A 26,953-nucleotide genomic window follows, 5' to 3' on the forward strand; every position below is an offset into this window, starting at 1 on the left:
TTGAATTCTTGGTCCACTTTTTATTTATTTATTATTATTATTTTTATTTTACCATGTATGTTCTTCCTTGGAGATCTTATTTGCTTGCAGAGTTTCCTTCAAAGATGACTTTCACAAGATGACTTCTAAAAACACAACCCCCAGAACTGACCACTCTTCTGAGAGTTTGACTTGAATTTCCAACTCTTTGCTGGACACATTTCTAGAACATTTTCCTACAGGAAGCAGTAACTTGGTGTGTCTCAAATAAAACACATCAAATGAGATCTAAAGTTAAGCTCAGAGACAGACAAGTTTGTGTGTACAAGTTAGTGTTTATTCGCATATATTGCAAAGGTAAGTCAAATACATTTTGATTTTCTATTATTTTACATTAATCATTTTTTTTTCTATAGACTTGGCCTTCAACTTTTAGGTCCTATGAGTATGAAAACTGAAATTTATAATCAATCTGATAAAATGTGCATTACATGTTTCAGTCTTCCAAACAGTTCATCACATATCATCTTGAATTTTGATAGTACATTTCTATAAATATTAAGCAACACATAGAAAATGTGCTTTAGAATTTAAATCAGTTTTCTTACTTTAAAATTTTTTTTTTTAACATTAATTCATCTTTGAGACACAGAGAAAGACAGAGCGTTAGTGGGGGAGGGGCAGAGAGAGAGGGAGACACAGAATCCGAAGCAGGCTCCAGGCTCTGAGCTGTCAGCACAGAGCCGGATGTGGGGCTGTAACTCACTGACTGCGAGATCATGATCTGAGCCAAAGTAGGATGCTCAACTAACTGAGCCACCCACGCGCCCTCTTTTTTTTTTATTAAAAAAATTTTTTTTTTAATGTTTATGTTTTGTGTGTGTGTGTGTGTGAGAGAGAGAGAGAGAGAGAGAGAGAGAGAGAGACAGGGTGCGAGCAGGGGAGGGGCAGAGAGAGAAGGAGACACAGAATCTGAAGGAGGCTCCAGGCTCTGAGCTGTCAGCAGAGCCCAACGCGGGGCTCAAACTCATGGAACACAAGATCAGGACCTGAGCCGAAGTCGGACTCCCAACCGATTGAGCCACACAAGCACCCTTAAATCAGTTTTCTTAATCAATTTAGCACTATTCTTTAAACCCAATCCTGAACGATGAGTTGGCAGATCCAAATGAATTCCGCACAGATTCCTAAAGGGTTGTCATAGTGGGTTAGGTTAGTCTTTCAACATGAGAGTATTTACCAAGCCAAAGGCCACTGATAATTGTCAAAGGCCATTACACAAGGAGGTTTAAATTATGAAAAAATCTTTAGAAATATGGTAAATCCTAGGTGGGTTCAGGGATCCTGGTCATTTTAAGGAGAATTTAGAGGTAAACCCTGTAGAAGTAGAGGAATTATGTCCCAAGTTGTCATTTTTCTTCCTATAACTTTATAAAGTTGCAGGAGAATAATCAATCCCGGGACCTACACCCAGAAGCCAGACTCTGGAGGACAGGAATATTCATCTAATGGAACACTTTGACTCGTTTCTTCAATCTGAGCATTCTGGCAAGTTTTGGTAGAGGGAGGAGGGAAAGAAGGTATAGGGTATCTATTACCTTTTTAAATGAATTATCTAGTTAGTGAATATAAAACGAACTATTTTGTTATTCATTAATTGGGGGAGCAAACATAGGTAAAATCATACAGAGAGGGAGGTTAACCCTACAGGAAACAAAACAACCGCAGTCCTTCTGACATTCCTCCACAAAAGACTCCGGGCCCTACCCGCCTTCCGGGCTCTGCGCACCCAAGCGCGGGCGGGGGCCGGAAGGGCGCGGCTGGGGGCGGAGCGGGTGGGGCCAGGGGCGTGCCCTCGAGAAGGCGGAGACAATATGGCCGCCCCGGGAGCTTGGAGGACCTAAGAGGCGGTGGCTGGAGCCACGCCCCGAGCGGGAGGGCCGCTCTGTGCGCGTCCGCTCTATGATGCTTGCGCGCGTCCCCCGCGCGCCGCGCTGCGGGCGGGGCGGGTCTCCGGGATTCCAAGGGCTCGGTTACGGAAGAAGCGCAGCGCCGGCTGGGGAGGGGGCTGGATGCGCGCGCACCCGGGGGGAGGCCGCTGCTGCCCGGAGCAGGAGGAGGGGGAGAGCGCGGCGGGCGGCAGCGGCGCTGGCGGCGACTCCGCCATAGAGCAGGGGGGCCAGGGCAGCGCGCTCGCCCCGTCCCCGGTGAGCGGCGTGCGCAGGGAAGGCGCTCGGGGCGGCGGCCGTGGCCGGGGGCGGTGGAAGCAGGCGGGCCGGGGCGGCGGCGTCTGTGGCCGTGGCCGGGGCCGGGGCCGTGGCCGGGGACGGGGCCGGGGCCGGGGCCGGGGCCGCGGCCGTCCCCCGAGTGGCGGCGGCGGCCTTGGCGGCGACGGCGGCGGCTGCGGCGGCGGCAGCGGTGGCGGCGGCGCCCCCCGGCGGGAGCCGGTCCCTTTCCCGTCGGGGAGCGCGGGGCCGGGGCCCCGGGGACCCCGGGCCACGGAGAGCGGGAAGAGGATGGACTGCCCGGCCCTCCCCCCCGGATGGAAGAAGGAGGAAGTGATCCGAAAATCTGGGCTCAGTGCCGGCAAGAGCGATGTCTACTACTTCAGGTACCGCCCTGGGGGCGGGGTGGGGGCAGCGGGGTCAGGCCGGGGTCAAGGGTCAACAGCTGACCTGGGCATGGGATGTCAATATGAGAGCAGGGCCCGAGGGCCCTGGCACAGACAGGCTGGCCTGGTAGTGGAAGGTCCCTGAGCCCTTGGGTGAGAGTTGACCCCAGTACAGTGACAGGTCAGGCACAGTATCTGAATGGTGAGAGTCCAGAGGAGGGCGTCTTAGGTTGACACTGTTGGGGAAAATGGTTTGTGGGAAAAAAAAAGGTTCTCTGGCAAGGATGGTTAGTCCATAGAAGGGTTAAAAGAAGGTGTAATTCATCGAAACTATAAAACCCAGTCACTGTTGGCTCCTGTCCCAGCCTTTCCCAGATTCATCATCACAAGAGTGTTTAATCATGCACATGTGGAAGAATTAGCTATCTACAGTAATAAGGCTTCAGTTACTTTGTGAGATCCAGGAAAGTTTGGTATAAAGTAGCCACTTGGAATGCCTGAAGTTTCTTGGAACTCTCATGGTGTTGCAGAACTTAGTCACTTTTGAAAACTGAAACACTGTAATATGTTGTTAGACTCTGAGACCAAAATTTGTCCCCCAGGGGATGTTTGGCAATGTCTGGGGACATTTTTGGTTGTCATACCTTGGAAGGGTGTGCTGCTGGCATGTAGTGGGTAGAGACCAGGGATGCTGCAGGATATTCTGTAATGCACAGAATGGTCCCCACAACAAAGAATTATCTGACCCAAAATGTCACCAGTTTGAGAAATCAGGTTGAGAAATCTTGGTCTGAGTGATTCAGGTTTTTGCCCTGATGTGATCTTGCAATTCTGTGGTTCTGCTGTGCATGCCATTTCTTTGGATGATCCAGTAAGCTCAGGAGAGTGCCTGTGGCTGTTGATATCACTGGAATTTTCTTATCAACAAATTTGCTTATAAAAATAAACCATCCCATTTATAGAAGAGAATATAAACATATTCACTGGTGTGGAGGGCCGTTTTGTGGGCTGATTGACTCATTTTTCAGGGAATATATTTGGGTGTTGGAGCCAATTGTCGTCAGCCATTTAGCCATTGGAATAATGTTATGGAGGATTTACTTTCATCAAGTAGGTTAATACATTGCCCCTGGTTGGGGAGGGAGGAATATACACACGCGTGCGCAGTCTCTCTTTTTCTATCTCTGTCTCTCCAATGTTTATGAATTGAGAGTACTCTTAAATAGACTTGAGAGGTTAAAAATACATTTGTGTACACACGATGTGATCATCAGTGGTATAACATGTAAATATGACCATATTCCTGATGGCTGCTCAAATATATGGAAAAATAGTTTCAATTTGTTTCACCTGTTCAAGTAAAAAATGAAAGTGGCGTTGCATGAGAACTTATTTTGTCACTTGGTCTGAGACCACGCATTTTGAAATCTTAAATAAAATGGCAAGCTTTTTTTAAACATTCAGATGTGATAATCTTGTATTTTCCCATCATTAAATATTAAATTTACTAAAGTAATATTAAAAAGGTTATTGTGGTGGGGCATTTCAGTGGCTCAGTCGGTTGGATGTCCTGCTTTGGCTCAGGTCATGATCTTCTGGTCCTTGGGTTCGAGCCCTGCATTGGGCTCTGTGCTGACAGCTCAGAGCCTGAAGCCTGCTTCCAATTTTGTCTCTCTCTGCCCCTCCCCTGCTCGCGCTCTGTCTCTCTCCATCGCTCAAGAATAAATAAACATTAAAAAATTTTACAAAAGGTTATTGTGGAACAGTAACTCCTCTCAAGTTCACTGGTTTCGTTTAGTGCTAGTCACAGTTGTTCACTCTTGCATACTCTTCCATTAACAACTTTTGTTTTCTTTTTTTTTTTAATTTTTTTTCAACATTTATTTATTTTTGGGACAGAGAGAGACAGAGCATGAACGGGGGAGGGGCAGAGAGAGAGGGAGACACAGAATCGGAAACAGGCTCCAGGCTCTGAGCCATCAGCCCAGAGCCCGATGCGGGGCTCGAACTCACGGACCGCGAGATCGTGACCTGGCTGAAGTCGGACGCTTAACCGACTGCGCCACCCAGGCGCCCCACAACTTTTGTTTTCTTTCTAAGCAGGTAGTATGCTACCTTCTTTAGGTGAACTATGTGTTGATGTCTTGTAGCCAGTTACATTTTACAAGAATATTCTGTGTCTGCGATTGAACTCCTTGAGGGATAGGTGACTAGTCTATTCTCAGTAGAGCATCTTAAACTTTGAATTTCACTCTGTATGGCATTTCTCCTGGGATACAGTTTGTTTGGTTTTGGGATGACGTATTTGTTCAAACTAACTTTGGGTTATTGCAAGGAGTTTTTTTGTTGTTTTCCTTGCAGTAGCTGGAAAAGTTATTTCAAGAACGCAGATTGCTGTAGTGCTCATTTTGATTTGTGGTCGTAGTATTTTTTTAAATGTGTTGTAAATTTTTCAATGTTAACTTTTTCATACAAACTCAATAAATATTTTATGGCAGAAAAACTGATCTAATCAATTTAAGATGAATTTTCCAAACAAATTCATCTTGTATTTTTTGAAGTTTGTTTATTCTGTGAGAGAGAGGAGAGTGAGAGCATGCGCGTGCCAGTGGGGGAGGGGCAGAGAGAGGGTGACAGGATCTGAAGCAGGCTCTGTGCTGACAGCAGAGAGCCTGATGTGGGGCTTGAACTCATGAACCGTGAGATCGTGACCCGAGCCGAAGTCGGATGCTTAACGACTGAGCCACCCGGCTGCCCCTCCAAACAAATTCATCTTACGACAAATCATGAAACCAGTATAGTGATAATTACTTTCTAAAATTGAAATCTTTTTGTTAGACGGTGCAGCATGATTTGCTTTTTACTTTATACAAGATGAAGACACATTGAACAGATTTGTGCCACATGTGTTTAGTTAAAGGTTGGAAGGAATGTTATCTAATTGTTTATTGACTACCTACAAAATGTTAGTTATTTGGCAGGATTGTAACAGTCAGTCTTGATTCCCTGCTGAGAGGTTATATTCTGAGGCAGTAGGAAACAGGTAGCATGATGTGGTTTTTGTAACAGAGCAGTTACTCTGTGACTTCCGCTTTCAGTGATAAATGATGGAGGGCACCTACTCATACTGAAGGTGAACACATTCTTTTTCTATCAAAGTGTCACAGCTTTGCATATTAGCATCCCCACATATACCCCACCTGTTAAAAACCAGTAGCTCACAAAACACCAGCCATCTGTGTTAATAGGTGGGTTAAGAGTTAATGCTCCCATTGGTAGTGTGAACACCTGCACCCATTTGTTCATGTACGTTCTAATAATGCTAACTCCTGAATTAGCCTGCCTCTGGGGAGATGAATTTAAACGACCTGTGCCTGTTAACATAGGGTGTGGCTTACACTTATTAATTGGGCTGAAATTAAGCTCATCGAGAAAGCCTCAAATTTTGGTAGAATGGTGTTTTGGTTGTTTCCGAGACTGCCGAGTTCTAACAGGAAGGCGTGCCTTGAGTTGCCAGTTAAGCAATATAATTATGCCTTCTGTCAGGATTACTGATAGTGTGTGGCAGTTCATACATTATCATACAAAGTGTGTTTTTACAAAAAGGTGTGGTTAGATAAAGAGCTGGATCTATTGGTAATAGTTTCTGAAAAGTTTGTTGCCATCATATGAACCCATTATGTGAACAATAATTTTCTCACTGGTCTACTTGGCTCCTGTTATTTCTAGTTTTTGGCTCCCTGCGCTTGCTGACTGATATTTTTGACATATTATTTTCTTCTGCATAGGACCCTTTTTAGTAGCCAACTCATGCCATTTTTATCTAGTCTAAACTTGTTAGCTTTTAGACTTTTGGTTATAATTTCAGTTAAAGACTTGGGAGTGGACGTAAACTGTTACAGCTTCTGCCATAAAATACCATGTGGTTGGATATTGGGAACAAAATAGTAAATATTTTTGATTCTTGTATCATAATTATGTTGCATTTGTACCTGATCACTTCTCTGAAAAAAGGATACAGTGGCACTAGAGAACAATTAAAATAATAATAGGGAGCAGGTGCAAGAAGAGAGACTGAATTTATTTCACTTTGATCTGGAAAGAGGAGGACTCAGAGGTCTATAAAATCATGAGTGATATGATAAAAGTAGAAGTCTCTAGGGAAGGCAGCAGAGCACGGGGTAAAGAGGTCCGGAGTTGGTATTCTAACTCTGCCCTTACCATTTGGTGCAACCTTGAGCCTGTCGCTTACACTTCCTGGTCCTGTGGTTTGTCTGTTTGTAAAGTGCATATATGATTTTACCTGTACTTACAGTGATACAAGGATTCAATTTCAATACACTAAAATAAATACATCGATATGTTTAAGGACTAATTAGGGAAAATGATTCATTAAATAACTCCAGTTGTATGGGCTGAAGATACAAATAGGTTTAAAAAAATGTATAGGTATATCTGACTTGTTACCGAAGGCTGGTAGGATGCTTTGAGGGCATGAGTTCTGGATCATTGAGCATGTCAGAGTTCAGTCAGATCTTTCCTTCTCTCTCTCTCTCTGACTTTTTATTAAAAAAAAAAAAAAAGCAAACAAAAAACAGCTCTGCCATGTAGTCTTTGTTGGAAAAAACTTGATGGACCAGGGGAGAGATCCATTGTTACAGTTTTTTTTTTTTTTTAATTTTATTTATTTTTGAGAGAGACACAGAGCGTGAGCGGGGGAGGGGCAGAGAGAGGGAGACAGAATCAGAAGCAGGCTCCAGGTTCTGAGCTATCAGCACAGAGCCTGACGAGGGGCTCAAACCCACAAACCGTGAGATCATGACCTGAGCCGAAGTCGGACGCTCAACCAACTGAGCCACCCCAGCGCCCCCATTGTTATAGTTCTTAAATATTTTAAGTCTCTTTGGCTTTCAGTAGATTGGCTTTTCCCCTACCTAATATCTTCTTTCTGGCCTTCCCCATGTGGTTAAACCTGGTGTCTCCTGTATTACTCGTATGTTCATTTCCATAGAACCTGTGGCGCTCTCACATAACTGTCTTCTTTCCCCCTAGGTACACCTAGATACTAAATAGGTGTTTACCAATTGATGTGATGCTTAAAATTTTATGAAACAAGTCTTAAATGACTTTCTTAGCTATTGCTTTATATTACCTGGTGGTGTGCTGGGATGAAATTGGTTGGGGTATTTTATTAAGTCCAAGCATTTTCCAGTTTCTTATTTTCATCTTGAGTGTTGAGGATATTATAGAAGGATAGAAAGTAGTTTAGAGATATAGTGAAAATGCTCATAGTGCAGAGACACAAGTGAGAAATCAACATTTGAATCTCATCGAGTCTATAGGTTTGTTTTTTATTAAGTATAGGGTGTTGTGTGTCTTAATTTTATGTGTGTTCTATGTCACAGCTCTCATAGTTTGGCAGCTATTAGTATTATTTTGCTAAATGCATTACATGTATTATCTTATTGGGCCCTTATAACCCTGTTAGCTGTAGGTACAATTATCTGCATTTTACACATGCGGACTTGGGACAGGGAAGTTAAGTAATATGCTCAAGGTTGTACTGCTGGTAAGGGCAGAGTTAGAATCCTGATGCAGGGGGGGCGCCTGGGTGGCGCAGTCGGTTAAGCGTCCGACTTCAGCCAGGTCACGATCTCGCGGTGAGTGAGTTCGAGCCCCGCGTCAGGCTCTGGGCTGATGGCTCAGAGCCTGGAGCCTGTTTCCAATTCTGTGTCTCCCTCTCTCTCTGCCCCTTCCCCGTTCATGCTCTGTCTCTCTCTGTCCCAAAAATAAATAAACGTTAAAAAAAGAATCCTGATGCAGGGGATTTAACCCCAGAACTTTTAACCACCCTGCTCTGCTGCCTCCCATAGAAAATCCTTACTTGTAATTCTCAAATATTGAACCATCTCATACTTAATCTGCTTTATGGAGCTGGGTGAGCTGCTAAAACAATGTAGTTAGTTACTATTATATTTGCACCTTTAAGTCGACAAAGGGTAAATGTTATTTTATTTTTTTTTGACAAAGGTTAAGTTTTAAGTCCTATTTGGTAGTGAAGCCATTGTACCAAAAGATGATCTTCCAGCTCTATGTAATGGAGAGAAAAGAAATTGAAAAATTGTGGTAAATTAACATAATTAAAGGAGTTTTATTCTGGGTCACAGAAGTGATCATTTGGTTCAGAAATGTTTCCCCCTTCTTTCTTGCTTGCTCTTTTGATATATGTTTAATTTAGGATTGACCATGTTGTTTCTCAGATACTCAGATAGGCAGTGTGTTCCCTACGGAGCAAGCTATAGGTCATCTTCGTTTTAAAAGCTTTTACTTAAATTAGAAGAAATCAGGGGTGCCTGGGTGGCTCAGTCAGTTAAGCATCCGACTTAACTTGATTTTGGCTCAGGTCATGATCTCATGGTTCGTGGGATCGGTCCCACGTCAGGGCTCTGTGCTGACAGCACGGAGCCTTCCTGGTATCCTCTTTTTGTCTCTCTCTCAAAATAAATAAATAAATAAACAATGAAAAAAACTAGAAGAAATCAAATTGTAACTTGCAGTCTAAATGTAGCTCGAGATAGTTTTATGTGTTTCCTCCAAAAAGCTCCTGTGCTTCTTTCAGTTGAGGTACGATTGAAATGTGCGCTGCAGACCAATCAAAAAAATCTCTTTAGTTGGAGAAAGGAATGAAACGCAAGGTTTATTACGAAGTGCTTATTGCATAATTGCAAGTTTGACTTGCTTTTAGCCTTTTCTCTTGAAATAGACTGATTGAAGCCTGGATCTGGAAAGAAAAGACACATGGCCGTGGTGGAAATTGTGCTCCGATAATTCTCTCTCAGTCGTACCATCCCAGCTTTCTGTGCTGTGCTAGGGGAATTTTTGTTAGGGTACAACATTGCCATCTGTGCTACATCTGATTTTTCAAATCTGATATGCAAAGTCTCACCTGCCAAAACACCCACAATACCTGTAGTAGAGGAAATACATAGCTCGAAAGGAACTGATACACATATATTCTAGAAATAGTGTCCAACAGAAATTGATAATTTTTTTTCAAATTGCTTTAGAATTTCATTTGTGAGATATAGAGTCATAATTTAATCTTCGTAGTGCAGTTTTATTTTTATTTTTTAGTGCAGTTTTAATTAATCGAGCAGAAGCTGGTGATTTGCAAAGGAAGTGATACTTTTGTGTGTGTGTGTGTGTGTGTGTGTGTTAGATTTCATAGTGGGACTAATAGAAATTCATAAATTTTTTCCTGTGTTTGAGGTCTTTTCAGACCTGTGTGATGAATTAGAAATAAATCACCAGCTCTTATTTCATGGGTTTACTTTTTGACTTGGGGTATTAATACCCTTTGCAGTCCTTGTTTATTGGTCTTTTATGGCTATTTGCCATTTCCACTAAGAAATGACGAGGCAAATTGTAAAATGAAGTTTTGCTTAACTTTATCAGAACTTCTAAAAACTAAAACTTCACAAGGAAGAATAAAAGTATGGAATAGAGTGAAATTTTAGTAATATCTATGGATCTTATGATTTTTGCCTTGTCTTGTAAATTCAAACTTGTTTGGGAACTTGATTACATAAGTTGAATGTAAATAATGGTAAATACTCAAATTTAAATTTTGAAATTGAACACTTTGTTCAATCATTCAATCAGGAATGATTATGAGTTATTTACAAACATGTGGAAGAAGATTTTTGAAATATATCTTGGTGTTCTTTTTATGCTGGACGAATTCATAGATGAAAGAAAGTGTGAATGTTATAAAATTATTTTCAACATGTATGCAGTGATGTGTGCCTCTCTTTAAAAAAGCCTTTCCCAGAGGCCTGTAGTGGAAACAGGCAAGTCCTATGGCATTTTGAGCATAATTGTGTTAACCTTTACCACATGTGCTGTAATCGTTGGCAGTCTCGAACACCAGATTCTGAACCTCCTCAAGGTGAGTGGCTGAGTCTGATTCATTCTTGAATCTCCAGTATCCACCATAGTCCCTGCTATACGGAAAGCTCTTAAGAATTGCTTGTTGAATGAAGCAAATAGTTAATACATTTCTATTAAATGATCTAAAAAACTGGTTAGTGTTGGCTGTAAATAGGCCTGCACTATAGAGGTGGTCTTGTGTCTCCTGCTATAGCCAGCATCCTGTCTTGTACCATACCAGGTATGCAGATAGTGAATAGCTGAAGTAAATGTTCTTATTTTTCTTTAGACTTGTGTGTGTTTAGTGTTTGTGTGTGTATTCCATACAGATTTTTAGACCTGAAGGAATCTGTAGTAGGACTTTTGATTACAATTTTCATATTAAAAAATCCTTTTATCCTTTGCTTTAAACATCTACCATCAAAAATTGCTTTTGTATCATCTGGGGAGGATAACATATTTCTATCTACTGTTAACTAATATATTATTTCTTTGTGCCATAACTGTAAAGTTATTTGTTATAGTATCTGGTAGGAAGTAGTTTATGATAAAAAATAAATATAATGTAAAAGTGGTTATACAGAATACATGTTGCAACTTTATACTCTTAGATCCTACAGTCATAAACTTACTAGTCAGTTCCTAACTGCTTTCTCTCCCCTTCTGTACTTATTTGAAGACCAGTAAGTCTGTCTGTAGACCACACTTGTGTTGCACTGGTTTAGAATAAGAATGGAAACTTCTGAGTCAGAAAATTGGGACTTGAGTCTTGCATCTTGCTTTACTATTTTAACTTGGACAGGTTTATAAGCTTCCATAATATAAGCCTCTGATCCCTCAACTGTAAATCAAAGGTAAGAAGTTTACCTCGTGGAATTTTTTTAGGTAAAATGAAAGTACGTGTAAGGCATTTGGCATGTAGTAGATGGTCAGCAGATCAATAAAATGGTAGTTTCTTTCCCTTCGCTTAATTAACTAATGTAAACAGTTGTTAATCATGTGGAGATTTACAGTATTTTAATTTTGAAATGTGATTAGGGCATGTTCATCAGGGTTTTTAGAAATATTTTATTTTTTCCCCTGATTAGAAGAGTGATCCATGCTCAGTGTGGAAATTGGGAAAATATAGGAGTGTAGAGAGAGCAATGACAATCAGCTTTGTAGTCCTAAAGAGAATCAGTGTTAATATTTTGACATATTGCCTTCCATTCTCTGTGTACATAGGTGTATATGTTCTTTTTAAAAATTTGTTTTTAATGTTTACTTATTTTTGAGAGAGAGTGAGAGCAAGCGCATGAGCAGGGAAGGGGCAGAGAGGGAGACACAGAATCTGAAGCAGGCTCCAGGCTCTGAGCTGTTAGCACAGAGCCCGACACAGGGCTCAAACTCATGAACCATGAGATCATGACCTGAGCTGAAGTTGGACGCTCAACTGACTGAGCCACTCAGGCACCCCTGTGTGTACATTCTTTTATAGTTCTTTTAACACTGGAAGAATCCATAGATTAAAGCAAGGATGAATGTCTTAAAATTATTTTTAACATGTATGCTGTGATGTATGCGTTTCTTTAAAAAGGCCTATTCCAGAGGCCCCCTACCTCTTTTTTCAAAATATAGTCTTTTTTTGGGGGGGGTATACTTATCTAATTTTTTATTATGGAAAAATTCAAATGTGCAAGAGCAAAAATTGTTAGAAAAGTGTAATGAAGCTCCTATGGGCTCATCAACCAGTTTTAATAATTATGAACTCCTGGCCAAGCTTGTTTCATCAATATTCAACTCCCTTTTCCCATTATATTTTGAAATAATTCCCAGATGTATTTAATTTCTGACATTTCCATAACAGTGTCCAGTCCTCAATTCAACCAAAATAACCAGTGTTTTTTCCTTTTTTCTTTCTCACCTTTAGGCAGTGGGATGAGATTAGGTAGTGGATCACCCTGGCTTTTATTTTTTTCTAGCTCTGATATAGACATAATAGAATTTGCTATCAGTAATATACTGTTTGCATGTTGTTTGTTACATAAATGCTAGTTTATGGAATGAGAATGATTGGTACAGAATTCAAATTATACTTAAGGTCTTTTATACCACTTAAGATTGCGTTGGTGATTCCTTAAACATTTATGCCAAGGGAAAAGGTGCAATGTTGTCACATTTTACCAGCAGCCAAACTGTAAATAATTTTTTTTCCCTTAATGATACTTTAAAAATAATTCTCTACCTGTCCCTCAACTGCTAAGGAAGTTCTTTAATGCTCACATTTACTTGCCCAAACTTCATATTTTTAAAAAATTACTTTGAAATTTTCAGGGGATATATTCAGCTTGTATACTTTAATGTTTGTTTTAAACATTTTATTATAGAAATTTTCAAACATATATGTAAAAGTAGGATCATATAAAAAAACTACCAAGTACTCAATTCAGCAGTTGTTAATCTTATTTCTTCCATCCCCCAATGTACTACCTTGACTCAACCTTATTATTTGGAAGCAAATCTGACATCATATCATTTCATTCAAAAATAACTACTTGAGTATGCTGCTTGTGAAGATAAGATTTAAACTTGTAGAAGTTTTATAACCATGTAGAACTCAGTATTTCAAAGCCAGAATACAAGAGATGCCAACAGGCAGTTTGTGATTATTTACCTGATACTGGCAGTAATTGCTGTATGGTTCAGAGGAAAGAAACCTTCCACTGCTTCATTCTGGGAAGGAAGGCTTTTTATGGAAGAGATATAATGTGGATTGGTATTTCTGGGCCCTTGAGGATCGGGGTTGGAGTCCTGCATTATGGATTGGGTAACAGGTATGATTTGCAAAAGGCCTAAGAGGGAACCATTCAGCCTGTTTCGAACAGTGAATAAACTAACATGGTTGGAGCAGAGGTCATTGAGTAAGAGGAGTGGAAAGTAGGGTTGACAGGTTCAGAGGAGGTTAGATGAAAAAGGATCTTAAATGCAGAGCTAAGATATTTGGTATCCTTTTGCTAATGGGTTAAAGTCATTGAAGGCTTTTCAGCTGAAACTATGTTCAGAGTGGTGTTTAGGAAGAGTAATTTGGGTAGTTTAGAATGCAGAGACCAGCAAGTAGAAAGTCAGTTAGCCTGTCCTGGTGATTCAGACCCAAGGTGATAAAGACTTGATTTGGGCAATGGCAATGGAAAGGAAGGATAGATTCAAAGAAAGGAACTGGATTTAGTAGTACCTGATGGGAGACATAAGTAAGACAAGACAAGACAAGTAGATAAAATGTACTGGGGACAAACTGCAGACGAGGGCTGAAGATGGTTCACTTTAGGAAAGGCCCGCATGTAAACGTGGGAGGAAAGGAACTAAAAAAGGGGGATTGGGAGCTGACTTGTAGGTAGATTTCTCTGTGTGTATGTCATACAGCTTTGAAACAATGGTATACGTTATTTGAATTAATTGATTTGACAGTTTTCTGATCATATATTTTGTACCGAAGTACAAGATAATTTTGATTTCAGATCTTAGTCTCAACCAAAATTTGACTTGTGGAGACAGTTGTTAAAGTCAGAGAAGTCTTTTTCTTTCGGTACTTACTCTGTAACTAACAAATAAGCTTTAACATTTAAAGAGGTATAAAACAAAGAAAGTTGATTGTTTTTTGATCTCAAACTTTTCCAGGGCTGTAGCTTAGGGAATTTTTAGTATGGAGGTTTTGCTCATGCCTCACAAAGTGCCGTTGGAGAGTGATGCCCTCCTTCTGAACATGCTCTTCAGCCGTGTAGCTGACCATCTGCTGTCCACAGTGCTCCTTGTCGCTCATAGGCCAGCTCTCCTTATTGTGCTCTGATTACTGCCACTTCCACAGTTCATCCTGTTAGAAACTGGTTCGGAGGTAGACTGGTGTTTGCTCAGACTCTGGGCTCCTCATCCTGTTCGGCTGAACATCATGATGATCCATGCTACCAAAGTAACATGAAAACATATGTTCTGCTCCACCAGAGGAGTGTTTTCAGGGTGCAGTTGCACAGGCCAGGAGCAGGTCTTCAGAAGAGTTGCTTTTTCTGTGGAGACTGGCAGGGTGTGCTATCGTCAGGTAGCTCAGGGAATGATGATCACAGGTGAGTATACAGAGCGATAAAATGGGAATACCACTAAACTAAGGTGACCAGAATTAAAGTAGTTTCTGTTATCTCAATGAAATTTTTTTAGAGCGGAAGGTCAGATGCTAATAAAATTTGTGTGTTTTTGATAATCTGTAGTTAGAAACCTCTAAGGCGGTGTTACACGTAGGTGCTTTAAACAGTTTAATTAAAATGAAAGCTAGCAAAGGCATAGATGAAATGTCCTCATCTGAAATTAAAACTCTCACATCTTTGATTTTCATTTAATCATTATTTAGGGTATTTGGAGGGTAGGAGAAGTTAAAGGTGAGACCACAAGTTGGTTCTGGGTGGGCATATCTAGGGGACAGTTGGTAGGGAATTTTTTTGTGTGGTTGAAAGTGAAATATTAGTATTTCATTACTGGGATTAGAAGTAATCGCTTTGGTTAGAGAAAGCTGAAAATGACTAATATCCTTCACTAGTCTACTAGAATGTTCCTAGGTTATAGTTTGCTGCTTTTAGAATAAAAGCTTAGTCATGCTAATCCCTGGTGGGTGAGATTGCGACCTACTTACTGCAGCCATCTTAGAGGGCAGACCGATGATGACTTAGTCATTCTGGGTAGTTTTTTTGTTCATCTAGCATTATTTCCTCCACCACTTTCAGGGTCATGTCGGTGCTATCCACATATTTCTGTACCTGATGGGAAGAATTCTTACTTAACCATTCCCTTGGCCTTTGCCTTTCTATATGCTTGCCTTCATCTTGTGCAGAGGAAGGTCCCTGGTTTATAATCTCCTGGGGCAGCCAGGTTGACTTCCCTAAAACACTAATAAGCACAAGCTATAGCAGTTACAGAGAACGGCTTGTACCACTGTTCTGAAGGCCGTGTGTATGACCAGTACTTGTAGCTATCCTGCGTAGATGCCGCATAGAATTCCGTCTTTATGACTGGGGATAGTGATTTGTATGAATAACCGATAGAGTACCAGTTAATAGTCTACCTTTTTTGGATATGTTCATAGCTAAGACTTGATTTCCACTTTCTTCATTGCTAATTTAGTTTATCGGTAGAATATGTCAGGCCTTTCTCACAGTTTCCATTTGATTTTTAAAATCAGTAGACATAGGAACTATTTAAACCATATTAAATTGCTAATCTAGATTATAAGCTATGCAGTCACATTACTTGAGTTCTTACGTAGTTAGATTTCCTTAATTTGGGGAGCAGTGTCTAAAACTGATTTCTAATGAGTTTTGTTCTAGAGTGATGTTATACTGATGCTCTAGTATGTGTTCAACTGCAGTAGATAGCTGGCATTTCCACCGTTTCATAAGAAACTACTCATTGCAGGGCTAATTTGTGAATTTAGTAAATTGATTTCTTAAAAAATGATTCTCTGTTTGTAAGCTGTATCCTTAAAAATAATAGTGCTTATCTTATTGGTAGAAGTTACTACCTTAGTATTTTCATTTTCTGGAGCATTAGTCTGTTGAAACTAAGTCCACTTTAAGCTCAGCTTTTTTTTTTTTTTTTTTTTTAATTTTTTTTTTTTCAACATTTATTTATTTTTGGGACAGACAGAGACAGAGCATGAACGGGGGAGGGGCAGAGAGAGAGGGAGACACAGAATCGGAAACAGGCTCCAGGCTCTGAGCCATCAGCCCAGAGCCCGACGCGGGGCTCGAACTCACGGACCACGAGATCGTGACCTGGCTGAAGTCGGACGCTTAACCGACTGCGCCACCCAGGCGCCCCTAAGCTCAGCTTTTATTGCAACTAATAAGATGTCTTATTAGATGGAAGTCTGATTGAGAACTATAATTTTGTAGAGAGGTTTTTATTCATATTTGAGGTATATCAAATAGGTTATCAGAATCTTGTTGACTGTAACTGGAATTTCTCAACGTTTATTTATTTTTGGGACAGAGAGAGACAGAGCATGAACGGGGGAGGGGCAGAGAGAGAGGGAGACACAGAATCGGAAACAGGCTCCAGGCTCTGAGCCATCAGCCCAGAGCCTGACGCGGGGCTCGAACTCACGGACCGTGAGATCGTGACCTGGCTGAAGTCGGACGCTTAACCGACTGCGCCACCCAGGCGCCCCTGGAATTTCTGATTATAAGGACTAAATGGCTATTCTAGCTTAATCTTCATTGTAGTTGTATAAGTGACATAATGGAATAATCTTTACCAAGTTTTCAAATTAATTTGGGTCTTTAATTCTTTATTTCTTATGTAGTGTAATAGATTAATCATGAAAATATTTTCTGGTTCGATTTTAAGAGTCCATGCAATATAACTTACATAAGTATAGAACTTACCATTTTATTGTGTCTGCAAATGAAACTTATGTTCTTTACTATTCAACTGATAAAGTATTTTGTTGTGAGAAAGTTACTTTGTTCAGTGTGCATATATGTTAATTCATGTTTGAGAGTTTTAAAAAGTGGCATTGCAATTTCTGGTTGTTTGAATCATCAAGGAAATACATAGAGATTTTTGTAATGAAGTAGAATTGCAGAGATATAGTAGATTTATTTCTAACTGGGTTTGGAGAATCACAGCTTCACAGAAGAGGTGACATTTTACTTGGGCTTGGAGGCTTTAATAATCTTACGACAGGCAGGATATTGCCTATGTTCATGCTTCCATCTGGAAAGACATGGCTAAAAGTCAAAGGTACATGGCGTATTTCTGGTGACACTGAGTTTGGAACGTGGGGTACCAAGGCTGGTGGAGAAACGGATTTTTGAAAATAACCATAAACAAATGGAAGGTCTTTGATGTGTTCCTGGGGGAGATGAAGCTATTTTTGTCAGCATTGAGGAGCCTGAACATTTAGCACTTGGTGTCAGATGTGTGGCTGAGGGGTGGGGCACCGAAGCATCGTCAAGTGGCTTTCTAGTTTGGTGGATTAGGCGCTGGGTGGACGGCAGTGGGGCCACAACAGAGGACGATATGAGATGGGGTTTGGGGTGCAAGTTTGTGGTGGGCAGAGATGGCTCAAGTTTTTAACCATCTTGAGGATTATGTGCGGTTTGTTTGTCATACTGAGCATATTTGGAAATCTGGTTAGAATGAGAGTGGAGGTTTACTTCTGCGTAATCCTGTATTCTTTCCTCTCCTGTGTTCTAGTTGTTGTCTGAGTTTGTTCTACTCCGTTATGTCCTAGTTGTTACTGGTTGTTACCTCCATCTGTAGGCTGAATTTTATAACTTGAATTGTGTTTCAAGAATACTTGAATTCTGTGATTGTCGGAAAAAAAATGCCGATATGATCTTCATTTGTCTTGAAGTGAGTGGTGGCACAGAATTTGTGACAAAGTGAGGCGTGCTGGTTTGGATTTGACCCAGAGAAAAGTTTTGCTCTTCCAGGGCAGTATTTTGTAGCTTGGTTTCCCACACAAAATTCCCTTTTGTTTTCCTTTTCAATTATTTTTCTTTTATTGTGGTCCGTTAGTACAAGGTTAAGTTCTAAATAGGACGTGTTGGCTTTTTTTGAGAAATAATGTAGAATTCTTACTGTTCTCTTCTGGTAACCTATCTGTGCTGACTTTAATAGTTGATTTTAGCACGTTTGGCTCAGAAAATTTATTAGGTAAAACTGGGGCATTTTTCCTATAAAATTTTTCTTCTAGATCAATGCCACACAGCAAAAAACTTTTTTAGGAAACACTAGTTTAGTTTAGCTTTCTATATAATTTTGGCACTTTTATAATTTTCCAGCTTTGATAATATTTTCTCAGGAGAAGTTATCTTTTTTTTTTTTTTTTTAGTTTATTTTGAGAGAGAGAGAGAGGGCGGGCGGGGTAGAAGGAGAGAGAGAATCCCAAACGGGCTCTGTGCTGACAGTGCAAGCCCTATGTGAGGCTTGAACTCATGAACTGTGAGATCATGACCTGAGCCAAAATCAAGAGTTGGATGCTTAACCGACTGAGCCACCCAGGCGACCTGAGAAGTTATTCTTGATAAGCTTCTCCAAGGTAGGAGTTTGGGTAAAAAAAGTTCATGTCAACAATGTTCACACCATTTGCAAATGTTTGCCTCAGTTTCCTCCTTTTAGGGAGCATTTAAATACTATAAGAATTCAATATATTTTTTTTCTATTTTAATGTTGTGAGTTCAGATGGGTAGCCCAAAAGAGTATATGGATTCCAAGTGTTTTCTGCTTTTTTGTTTGTTTGTTTTTTTTTGTATGTGTGTTTTTAACAAGGATTGTTGACTTCAGAAGAATGTGTTCTGAAGTTCTGATTACTGCTGACATTGTGTATATGTAATACTTACAAGAAAAAGCATTTCAAAAGTCAGTTTGGAAGTAGTTTGTAATGTTGAAGACCTTTGTGGCATGTGTATTGTGCTCTGCATGCAGTTTGTACCCGGATTCTGACAGTGGCTCTGGAGTGAGTGACCAGTGGGATAATCTGCAGTAACATCTGCAGATGTTACTCCAGCGGTGTACCTAGTGGAGTGTGACACTAGATGAAGCGTTATCTCTTCTTACAGGGAAGTTGTGAAGTTCCTTTAAAACTTTACCATTTCTTTGAAAAAAATAAACATATTGGGAGAGAAAAGAAGATGCGTGGAGATCTAAATACTGTTATCTTTTGTACAATTGATGTTATCTTTCTTCTAGTCCAAGTGGTAAGAAGTTCAGAAGCAAACCTCAGTTGGCAAGGTACCTGGGAAATACTGTTGACCTCAGCAGTTTTGACTTCAGAACTGGAAAGATGATGCCTAGTAAATTACAGAAGAACAAACAGAGACTGCGGAATGATCCTCTCAATCAAAATAAGGTTGGTTAATTTACTTAGAGCATATGTATCCTATTTCAAAAGCTTTCCACAAAGTATCTTACATTGTAATTATGTCACTAGAATTTTGGCTGTGTCTGAATGTCTTAGTCTACCCTGCCCTGGCAAAGCATTTTGACTTATAAATCTGATTAATTTATGGTAGTTGGCAGTACTTTGCAGAAGTAAATTGTGCACAGTTGAAAACAATATTTCAGTATCTCTCAAACATCACATTTTTGGCCCATTGGGACTTTTTACAAAAGATTTCTGTGTTGATGTTAATTGTCTCATTTTTTTTTTCTTAAATAGTTGCTGTTGCCCAAAGAGAGGCAAAATTTTAATGTGGCAAGTATCCTTACCACATAGTTTATGCTTACCTATCAATTTTTGGGATTAGGATTTGAGAAAGGGTAGTTTTTATTTTGACTTTTGATGATGAGGAGGAGAAGGACTTGTAGCAATAATATTCTCATCCCGATAGGATGATTGGATTTCTTTCCATTAGCTCTTATTTTTATTGAGCTGCTTGTTTGATGGTTTATTGTGTAGGAATTTAAACAAGTAGAGTTTGAGTTATTATGCTAATTTAATTGCATTACAGCATCCAATATCTTTGCTAAGAAAGCTTCCCTCCCCACCCCCGCCCCAAGGGCGGCTAATCTTACGTAACCATTTTGTCACAATTTTTCTTCCTCTAAACTTCAGAGATACATGTATGTGTATTGCCACCACTATCGTCTCACACTGACTGTGAACATAGTGGAGGGAAAAGCAAGGGCTTTTCTTCCAGGGTATATATAACCTTGCTACAGTCAGTCACATGTCACTTGGGAGTCTAGCATTCACTGTAGGAACCCCGAGGCGGTGTGTAGAATGAGACAGGCTTTGGAACCAGGCAGGCTCTGCCACTTATTAGCTCAGGCAGTCATGGGGTGACTCTTTTAACTTCGCATGGCCTCAGATTTCTCATTTGTGAAAGTAAGGTAGTGCACTCTTTCCCTTAGCATTACTGCGAGGAGTAAACAGGAATTAATATGAAAACCCTAATAAAGAGTTTGACCCATGTGAGTTCCTTTCTTTTCCGCATCGCACCCTCCTAAGCTCCAAGCTTCCTCGGTGAACAGTGTTGCTTGGTGGCCAGTGTGGGAAACTCTTTGACCGAAGATCTCTTCCTCTGTACCTTTTTACTTTTCCTGAAAGGCTATGGGTCTCTGCTTCGTAGCTCTCTTTATTCAGAATTCAGCCGAATAGTTTGTTTATAATAGTTTAATTTCCAAAAATTGGTATGGGGGTCAGAGTGCATTATTTCCTCATCTGTTGCATTGGTCACCATGCATTGATGTCCATAGGGGCATTGTCAAGTACCATGTTTAGATAGGCAGAATGGGAAGGGAAAGCTGAAATTGCTTTCTCTATTGCTTAATTGTGGGGTTACTTTGGGTTGATAGTTACAAAAGTGTTAAGGGTAAAAAAGATAGTGGTAGTACAGGGAGCTCAGATTACCGAAAGTGAGTGTAGTGTGTATAGGTGAAGCTCTGTGATTCAGCTTAAGAGAACCTTTATTCTGGGTTAATTTTGCCGCTTGAATGTACAGAGGAATATTAAGATTTATTTTTCTAAAACTGCTTTAAAAAAACAGAAACAACTCTAACCACATTGCTGGGTACCTGTCAAAAGGGCTCAAATATTTGTGAAATGAATGGAATATTTTCAAACTGCCCTATTGTTATCAGAATCACAGTTAAGCTACAGTAAGTGTAATATGAAGATTTATACCTGATAGTTACGATTCACTAAAAACCAAAAACTAATTCGTCTCTTTAGTTTGTGTGCACCTTTATGCTCTAGCTGCGCTGGACTGCTCATCCTCCTGCACCATGGCATGTGCTTTCGAGATTCTGCTTGCGCATGTGCTGTTTCCTCTGCTTGGAATGCGCTTCCCCCCTTCCCCTCCATCTGGTGAACTCCTGCTCATCCAAGGCCCAGCTCCATTGTCTCCACCTCTGTGAAGCCCACCCCTGCATTCATCAGGCAGGACCAGTCCCTTCTTCCATAATGCCTCCCTGGTGCTTTGCCATTGTATTTGTGATTGTTTGTCTGCTTCAACTAGACTGTGAGCTCCATGAGGGCAGGGACTGTCTTTTTCTTTCTTTTTCTTTTCTTTTTTTTTTTTTTGTATAGGTAGTCCAAAGCCTAGCACACGGTAGGTACTTTTAATAAATGTTTGCTTCATGTTTATTTGATTTAATATTCACCTCATTCCGGAAGTTTATAGTGGTCATAAACATTGAATAAATTAATATGCCGTACATTATTTTGGAACTACCTTTCATTGTCATTGTTTTCTGAAGTTTCTCTTTGAATTTTGGGGGGCATAGTCTTACTTTTGCATCTGATTTTCTTTTAATTAAGCATTCAGAAAATTGACTTTTGCAGTTTTAAAAATAGGCTTTCTTTTGGAGTCATGCCAACACTGAATATCTCTATAAAGCAGAAAGTGTATTTGTGGCTAATAATGTATTACGTCTTTTTAAAAAATAATACGGTATAGAGAATGCTGGGAAATTTAAATTAGTAAACAGGAATGTTAGGTAGTTTTGCTGTATAGTTATAAACTTGGCTGAAGTACGTTATTAATTGTGTTGTTTTTGAGGTTTTTAAAAACCCTTGAAAGAATTTGAAATGTTATTAACAAAATAAACTTTGAAACAGGTTAAATTGCAGTTCATAATGACCGATTATATACTGAGATCTTAATATATTTTCCATATCAAAAGTGCGTTTACTGAGTGCTAATACTTCAGGTATGGTTGGGAAGATATCTTTTGAAGATCTTTGCAAAGTGGTAATCATTTTAGGATGAGTGGGTACAGTGGAGTGGGCATTGTCTTTTGTATTTACTACTATTTTTGCAGTACCTATTCTTGCTTGTCTCAATCACAATCTTAACCTTACCCTGAAAATCTTTTCCATTCCCTATTACATTGTACCTTACTGATTTGGTACTACCATAATTTTTTCCAGTCACTAGTTCTGTCTTTCTAGCTGATAAAGTAGAGCTATCAAGTGGTTGCTGAAGACACTCCATTAAGTTAATAGAAAAAGACTAAACGAAGATTTGGAAGTCATCAAAACAGAGTTTGAAGGGAGGAATAGCTTTCTCAATGCTTACTCAAAGGGAGAAGTTACAGTTAGGTAACGATGGAAATGTCGTAGCCACTAGCCACATGTGGCTGGCCAGTGAGTAGTTGGAATATGGCTAGTGAGACTGAATAACTGATTTTTAGTTCTTGACAGGGTAAGTTTCTTTAAAAAAGTAATTGGAAAAACTAGGATTGGATAAAAAGAGCACAGTGGTTCTGTGCACAAAATATGTTTTGGGAACTCCAGTAGTTGGGTTTTGTTGCTAGAAATTCCTTTTACTTCAGTGTTTCAGATGTGTGAATATTAAACTGAATTCCTGTGGTTCTAGCTCTTAACACTAAAATGTGTATAAATTAAAGCAACAAAACTAATAAAGTCCAAGTTCCCCAACATGAATGTGCCATATGATGTATTTTTATAAAATGCTTACAATGTGAATATGGTATAGAACAAGTTACTTTTTAGGTTGGCTGGGTGTGCTTACCTTGGAAAGACTCAGTTCTTTCATCACATTTCTCTAGTCACACAAATTTGATAATTTGGAAATAAACAACATTAGATTGTCTTGAGTGGAATCAATTGTGTGAGTTTGCCATTATTCATTTTTCATGAATTATGTTGGTTTATGGTAGTGTGCTTGTGATTTTATCAACATGACCTTGGATTCTGTATGGCTGTATCCTAGGTATGTAACCAAATGATCTAGAATGTGCTTGTTTTACTTATCCTCAACAAAATAATAAAAATTCTTGTAGAGAGCTAATACATCTTGGGGGCAGTATCTGCAGTTTGAGAAGCACAAGTGAACAGGTGGTGATGGTGGGAATCAGATTGGGTACTGGACAGAATGGGTACAGGGGGAGAATGAATTTGGGAAAAGATGAAACTGGAAGTAGGGATAGTGGTTTAGGCTGTTGTAGTCTAGAAAAGTAATGATGGCTTGAACTAATGCTGTAGCAGGAGGTATGGAAAGGTGTTAGAGTCAATCAAGAGATATAAGTACATTTAAGTACTGATGATTGTAGAGAGACAGAACCATTGATGCATGCTACAGTTCTGGCTTGAGTCACTGGGGTGGAGGTCGATAAAGAATAGGGGAAGAAGATCAAGTTTGGGGATGGGGTGAGGAAGACTAAGTTGCAATAGTTTTGTTACTTGGACTTCTGAAAGGATCTGGTGCAGCCACAGGAACTCCCAGGTCATGCTTTGAGAACTCCTGTCATTGTGGTTTGTCATAACTTACTAGGATAGCCTAACAAAGGGGCAAATAGAAGAAAATTACCTTGTCACACCATTGGTAGTGAATAAATGAATAAATTAGTTTCATGGAGAGTAAGAAGGAACTTCCAGAAAAGTAGTAGGAGAATCAAGAAATTGTGTTATAAAAGCCTAGGAAAGAAAATTTACTTTGTAGTATCCATTGGATTTCCAAGTTAGAAGGCATCTGGTGACCAGTTATGAGGGACCAGAAGTCTTTCTTAGAATGCCAGAAAGTTTCTGGGAAATGAGAAATTAGAAGCAAAATGTATCCTGCTGTTTTAAAGGTTTTACAGTTTTGATTTATTATTTGATTGGGTAATTTGTACACAGGGGGAAAGGATAGTCGATAAAAAAAGCCTCCCTCCCTCTACAGCCTCTCATGTGCAGTCCTCTTCCTGAGAGGAAACTGCTGTTAGTTTTGTCATGTGTCCTTCCAGAACTTCTGTGCATTTACAAACATGTATGTACAGTATATATTTTTACACCTCTAACCATAAAAATGCTTAGACTACTTTTATGGAGATTGAATGAGAGGTAGAGGAGAGGAAAATATTCAGAAGAGAACGCATGACCAAGGAACACTATCATTATTGTTATTTTTCTTTTAATGGATAAAAGTGGCCAAGAGAGAACCAGTAGAGAGGCAGGTGTCCAGTCTAAGAGTCCATGCTTCAGGAGGCCCTCCAGGAACCTTTGAACTAAGTGCAGCATTTTCTGTTATGCATTTTTTGTGAGGAGAGAGTCTATTTATCAAATTCTAAAGGAAAATGTAGCTGACAAAGCTAATAACCACTGTTTAGAAGCAAGAGAAGAAGCAAAACCTTGGCAGAAGATATGAGGGACCAACTCACTTGCTCTATCTCAAGTTAGGACTTTGTTGAAGAAATTGGGGATTTTTCAGTTATTGAAAGTAGTCCTGTAGTGGACTGACTTATTTATGTCCTCAGGACTCCTGTGGTAGGATCATTCTGATTACCAGCTCCTGATAGAGCATACTATATGGTAAGAACTGCCCCTTGGGTTCTTTGTAGAATCTCTCCATCCACACTGAAAACAGAGACCTCTAATTCTTTATTCCTGGTCTTATAGAGAAAGTAACTAAAATCTTTCCCAAAGATGCTAGTGTCCTCTTCGTCAGTGTATTAAGCACTTGTTGGCATGGAGTTTCTTCTGGTATCTTTCTAGTGGATATAGTTGGGAGTGAAGAGGGGCAGTGAGCAGATCATAGGTGATAAATTAGCATTGCTAGGCCTTGAAGTTCTTATAAGGGATTACTGGCATCTCCCTTAAGTGTAGGCCACTGTTGAGTCCAGTTTCTGTTAATTTGAAATGAAATGGACAAAAGTGGAAGTAGAGAGCAAGTAGTTATTCTAGTAGTCTGTTGATAAATGATGATGGCCTAGACACGTGGTGGTGGAGAGAAGCAGACAGTTTTTAGATCTGTTTTGAATGTAGAATTTACAGGATTTGCTAATGATTGGGTATGGAAGATGACAGAGAAGACTCAAGTGTGAGACCTTCTTTTTTAGATGAGTGGGTGGATTGGGTTACCATTCACTGCGATCACCTTAGGAAATAATTTGTATGGGTCAATAAAATAAATTTTGAACATGCAAGGTTTGAGGTGCTTATTAAACATCCGGATGGAGATGTCACATATGCAGTTGCTATGCCAAATTGTGAGGTCTCACCTGGAAAGTCATTAGCACTTAGGCAGTATTCCAAGTAATGGGACTAAAAGAGATTGCCCAGACAAAAAGATCCAGAACCAAGCTCTGAGCAAATCCAATAACTAAAACTTGGTTACAGCAGAAGGAATCAGCAAAGTGAATTGAGAAAGAATGGCTAGTACGGTAGGAGAGACATGGGAGAGGAGAATGTTTCAAAAAGAAGAGTGAGTGGTCAGTTGTATTGATGCCTATGATGGGTTGAGTGGAGGGAAACAGAAATTTCCCTTGAATTTGGCAATATAAAGGTAAATTAATAACCTTGATTTTCAGTGGCAACAGAAGCCAGGTTGGACAGAGTTAAAAGTGAGTGAGAGATAAAATTAAGATGGACAAATATTTTGGTAATTTTTTTTGGATAGAGAAGAGAATCACTAGATGGTAGGTGAAAGAGATGATTTGGTTAAACTCCCACCTTAAAGACTTTGAAAAGTTTAATAATAGGGTCTGTAGCAAAGTGGAAAAATCACAGACATCAAACAAGCACATTCGCAGGATGATGATGAAGAAGAAGAAGAAGAAGAAGAACAACAACAACAACCACCACTACCATGAAACCTGTACTGTGTAGGGAGGAATGTGAAAGGGGTTAAAGAGCAGTGAGAAACCAAGAGAGTCAATGGATGGGAGTCAATGCAGAGGGCAGTTCTGAGAAAGTGAGCTGCAAGGATAGGAAGTAGGAATTGGGAGACTTGGATGCTTGATTGAGATACTGGAGATGGTGTAATTACTAGTGTAGACAAGCCTGTGACTATAATGTTAGGTGAGTGAGGTTGGGCAGAGGAATAATAGGTCAAAGGACTCAGGATATTGGGTAGTTATCCACATGGTTTTTGAGGTCTCCCAGAATGAGGACAAGAGTTGGGATGGAGAAGAAGACTGAAATGGAAGCTAAAGTCTAGTGAATGATGGAGAAAGGGAGCAGGGGTAGAGGGTAGTATAGCCAGATATATGAACTTCAAAGGAACTAGTGTTTTTGAAGGATCAAAAGTGGAGAAATTGTTTGAGAAAAATGGGAGAAAGGAGAAAACCTATGCCACCTCTTGGCCCTTAGATATGCAGTAGAGAGGGAGAGACGTAGGAAGGGTGGTAGGAGAGGGAGGGAAAGAGAAGTTTCATGTGAGAGGACTTGAGGCCATCAAAGGATGGCCAAATCAGTGAATGCAGGAACTGGAGAGAACGTTTAGAGAAAATATTGAGGATATAGGAAAGTGGCCCGTCATTCAAGAGTGTATGCTATGAGGATTGGGTCTGGGATGGGTCAAAAAAGTTTGAAAGCCACTGAACCGTGGGGTAGATGAGTGGGTGTGCAGAATATTACGGGGACGAGTGGTGGGTGATAGTGTATGATCTGAGAGACTTGACTGGTTATTACTGAGGAATGTAATATGTGGTGGTATTAATTTTGGTAACTGTTAGAGTACACAG

General features: G+C 40.0%; 1 protein-coding gene across 1 annotated transcript in view; it reads left to right on the top strand.

The window, feature by feature from the left end:
• The first annotated feature begins 1,952 nt into the window (after nucleotides 1-1,952).
• MBD2 (methyl-CpG binding domain protein 2) overlaps nucleotides 1,953-26,953 on the top strand; it is a 67,114-nt gene continuing 42,113 nt past the window's right edge. The window contains exons 1-2 of the mRNA XM_047086393.1: nucleotides 1,953-2,590; nucleotides 19,235-19,394. Coding sequence (XP_046942349.1) covers nucleotides 2,052-2,590; nucleotides 19,235-19,394 — 699 coding nt within the window. The 5' untranslated portion in view covers nucleotides 1,953-2,051. The remainder of the gene's footprint in view (nucleotides 2,591-19,234; nucleotides 19,395-26,953) is intronic.

Source organism: Lynx rufus, unplaced genomic scaffold (assembly GCF_022079265.1).
Source record: "Lynx rufus isolate CCGP_SWC_20201006 ecotype Redwood Valley unplaced genomic scaffold, mLynRuf1.p SCAF_20, whole genome shotgun sequence".
NCBI lineage: Eukaryota > Metazoa > Chordata > Mammalia > Carnivora > Felidae > Lynx > Lynx rufus.